The sequence below is a fragment of the Apis dorsata genome, unplaced genomic scaffold (genome assembly GCF_000469605.1).
Source record: "Apis dorsata unplaced genomic scaffold, Apis dorsata 1.3 scaffold_859, whole genome shotgun sequence".
NCBI classification, from domain to species: Eukaryota; Metazoa; Arthropoda; class Insecta; order Hymenoptera; family Apidae; genus Apis; species Apis dorsata.
The window spans coordinates 69,416-72,747 of record NW_006263980.1 but is presented as its reverse complement, the minus strand read 5'-3'; the positions used below and the strand labels follow the sequence as shown (position 1 = coordinate 72,747).

The window sequence follows — 3,332 nt, the reverse complement described above, 5'->3', positions numbered from 1 at the left end:
TTTTTTTTTTTTTTTTTTTTTTTTCTATTATTATTATATTCTGTGTGACTTTTAGAACACTCACAATACTCGAAGGCTCGTTAAGTTTGTAAATGCATCATCGGCGATCGTATGCAAACGATTTCGTCGAAGTAATCTGCAAAAAAAAATGCGAAAACTATTTGTTAAGAAAGAAGAGAAACAAGGAATATTACGATAAAAATAATAGAAATATTATTGATTTTTTTCTTTCTGATACTTACAACACTTCAAGATTGAAAATTCGGTTGAAGGCACGGGCTGGAATGTCTGTTATGTTGTTACTCGTTAAATCTCTGCAACAATTCAAAAGCAAAATTATACTGTAAATGAACAAAATAATCATATGAAATCATTTTATTTTCATAATATATATTGTTACGTATATAAATCAAAATGAGAAGTTTACAATTGGATATAAATTTTTTCCTTATAAATAATGAATGAATGTTTATTTACAAGAGAATTAAAAATTAATTAACAGAATCAAATTAATTTTATTTAGTTCGATTATTTAATTCTTGGTCTTTTTTCTTGCTGCTTATATTCGAGTCATACAGATCCAACATAATCGAAATAATCCTGTATGAACACTAGATAATATGAACGATAAAAAAACAAATGAATTAGTTCAAGAATTGTTCCTAAGCAGCCTAGGGAGACGATTTTATTTTAAAGTGAAAAAAAAGAAAGGAACATAAGATAAGAAAAAGAAAATGAAAGAGAGAAAATGGAAGAGAACGAGAAAAATTTTCAAACGAGCGAACCATCGTTAAATGTTACCGACATGTCCTCCATGTTTAGTTGTCTTCCCAATTTCACACTCAACTCACGAGACACGATCAGATGCGGCGAGTTTACGACGGACCGATTCTACTTGGATGCATTTCTTTCTTTATACAGTTTGTCCTAAAAATGTAGAAACATCCGTTAACTGGAGATTTCTGAATTAATTTTTTCAAGAAACATTTTCCTTTATAAAAACTTTTGTTACGTTTTTTTTAACGAATTATTAACAAAAAACATTGGCCAATCACGAAGCACGTAACCTGTCAATCCACGATAGTTTGTTCAACGTGCAGTTGAACAAATTCAAGCAACGTGTATCGAAGAAAATGTGTTGAATATTACAGTTTGTTCATTGTTCGTGATATAATTCGATAATTTTTTTGGATAAAAAAATATTTGTCATATTCAATTTACTTTCTTCGATATATGTTGCTTGGATTTGTTCTCTATTCGATCTACTCGATCGACAGCACGTAACCAACGTTATCCTGGACTAAGCTACGTGCTTCGTGATTGGTCAATATTTTTTGTTACTATCTCGTTAAAAAAACCGTAACAAAAGGAAAATATTGCTTGAAATTATTTCAGAAATCTTCAGTTAATGGATATTCTATATTTTTGAGACATTTTGTATATATATATATATATATATCGAATATAATTTTTTTCAAAATTTCATCGATCTATTTATCGCCGATTTATTAACTCATATCCTTATATCGTAAATTCTTATATATATTATTTCATTCAATTTATAATACTACAATTCGATACGATAATATTACAATTAAGATGTTCGGTTTACAAATATCTAAAAATTGAAAAAATGATATAAAATGGAAAGTTTGTAAAATTTTCTGTGCACTTACGTTTAATTTATTTTTCTTAACAAAAAGAAATAAGAAAGAAATAAACTTTCTCTCGTAAAAGGTAAATCTGGAAAATTTTCGATTGTCGTTTTAAATATCCATCCATTTTTATCTTATGGCAATAAAGTGATTTTCCAGTTGATGGTAGGCATATTATCCTCGATATAGTACCAATTACGCGCTGGTTACCCCTTAATGGCCCCATAAATTCGCCGATATCGAGCACCCAGCCACTTGAACACTACGAATATAGAATAAACTTGTTCGAGTGTTGCGCTTGTTTAAATCGCACACGCGAAACTTGACATTTTTAAACATAGCAGTCTAAGTTCTAGAAATATATTAAGCGTCTTGTAGAAGTAAGCATTCTAAAAGCATTCTAAACCAGTCCATAAATTCAAATTGAAATTAGCTAAATTTAGTTTACTTTATTTTCTCTTTTTTTGTAATCCTAATCGATCAAACGTAAAGCGTTTTAATTCGATCTAGTAAATCGATTCGAAAATAAAAATTCGAAATCACTTTCTCAGGTAGTATAGCGTCATTGGTGAATTCTCGTTTGAAGAATCGTTTTCTAGGCCACACTCAAACCGTCATCGTCCAAATATCGTTCTGGCATGCATAAATATCGAGTTTCGATATGAGTGCGGTTACGATTCATTGAATAAAAAAGTCCTTGGCTAATTTCGGAAGTCGCGCTCGCTTGATTAGCATAAAGATCCGATAAAGCGATTTCGCTTGATTTTTCGTGTTCTAACATAGATTCGATGGTGCATAATAATGCATAATAATATTTAAGATATTTTTAACATTTTTAACATGATTTGAAACAGGAAAAATAAAAATATTTTGGTAGATATTTTTTTGAATAAATTCGTTAAAATCATTTACCAGAACAATTTATTGTATTTGTATCCATTTCTATTCTTCGAATTGGAGAACATTTATCCTTATTTTTCGAAAATCGCTACAATATCACTTCCGTTCTCCTTTGAAGATTTCTTCTTAACTAAAAGAATTCGTCTCGATACAAACGTAGTTTTACATTATTCATACAATGTCTCGGATCTAATATAAAATTTTATTCTAACTTTATTCTTTTCATATTTTTATACCAGCCTTTCTCGACAAACGAATACGCACGCGAATATTCGTTTTACGAGTTAAAATTCACAAAATTGAATATTTTTGTCGCATAATGTATGTAATTTTAACAAATAATGTGTTTTCTTCGATAAAATTTTCGGTATCGGTGGATGCGCGTGCGTAAACTCACTCGATCAATGTATGGATACAATGTACGGGCCACACGGAAATCTCATGGAACAATGAAACTTGTTCAAGGTATTCACGATATGTTTTTCCAGCATTCGTTCTTTCTCTTAAGTTTTCTCGAGATAGTAAAATAGTAAAAAAAGCCTTTTTTATTTACAGCAAAAATTTCTCCATCAACTAAAAGAGTTATTTCATCTTTGTATAGTTATCCTTAAAAAAGCAACTCAAGATGTTTCGATTACATGTTCTCTTCGAATGATAATTGGGCACGTGGAACGTCCATTCGTTCCTATAATCAGAATCAATTAATCAATCTGTTGATTTTCTTTATCCGACCTGTTTCACATCTCAACAAATAAAATCGACGCAGAAGAAAAAGAA

The 3,332-nt window shown here is 29.9% G+C and overlaps 1 protein-coding gene across 4 annotated transcripts in view; it reads right to left on the bottom strand.

Moving 5' to 3' along the window:
- The window catches only part of LOC102671727 (lutropin-choriogonadotropic hormone receptor), a 19,117-nt gene that overhangs the window by 6,792 nt on the left and 8,993 nt on the right, over positions 1-3,332 (bottom strand). For 2 of the 4 annotated variants that reach the window (XM_006623237.2, XM_006623236.2), the window contains exons 2-3: positions 243-314; positions 65-136 (exon numbers count right to left, since the gene is read on the bottom strand). In XM_006623237.2, coding sequence (XP_006623300.1) covers positions 65-136; positions 243-314 — 144 coding nt within the window. Of the gene's footprint in view, positions 1-64; positions 137-242; positions 315-805; positions 1,065-3,332 lie in introns of those variants that run through there. The other 2 variants (XM_006623238.2, XM_031514029.1) reach the window with 2 other exon arrangements.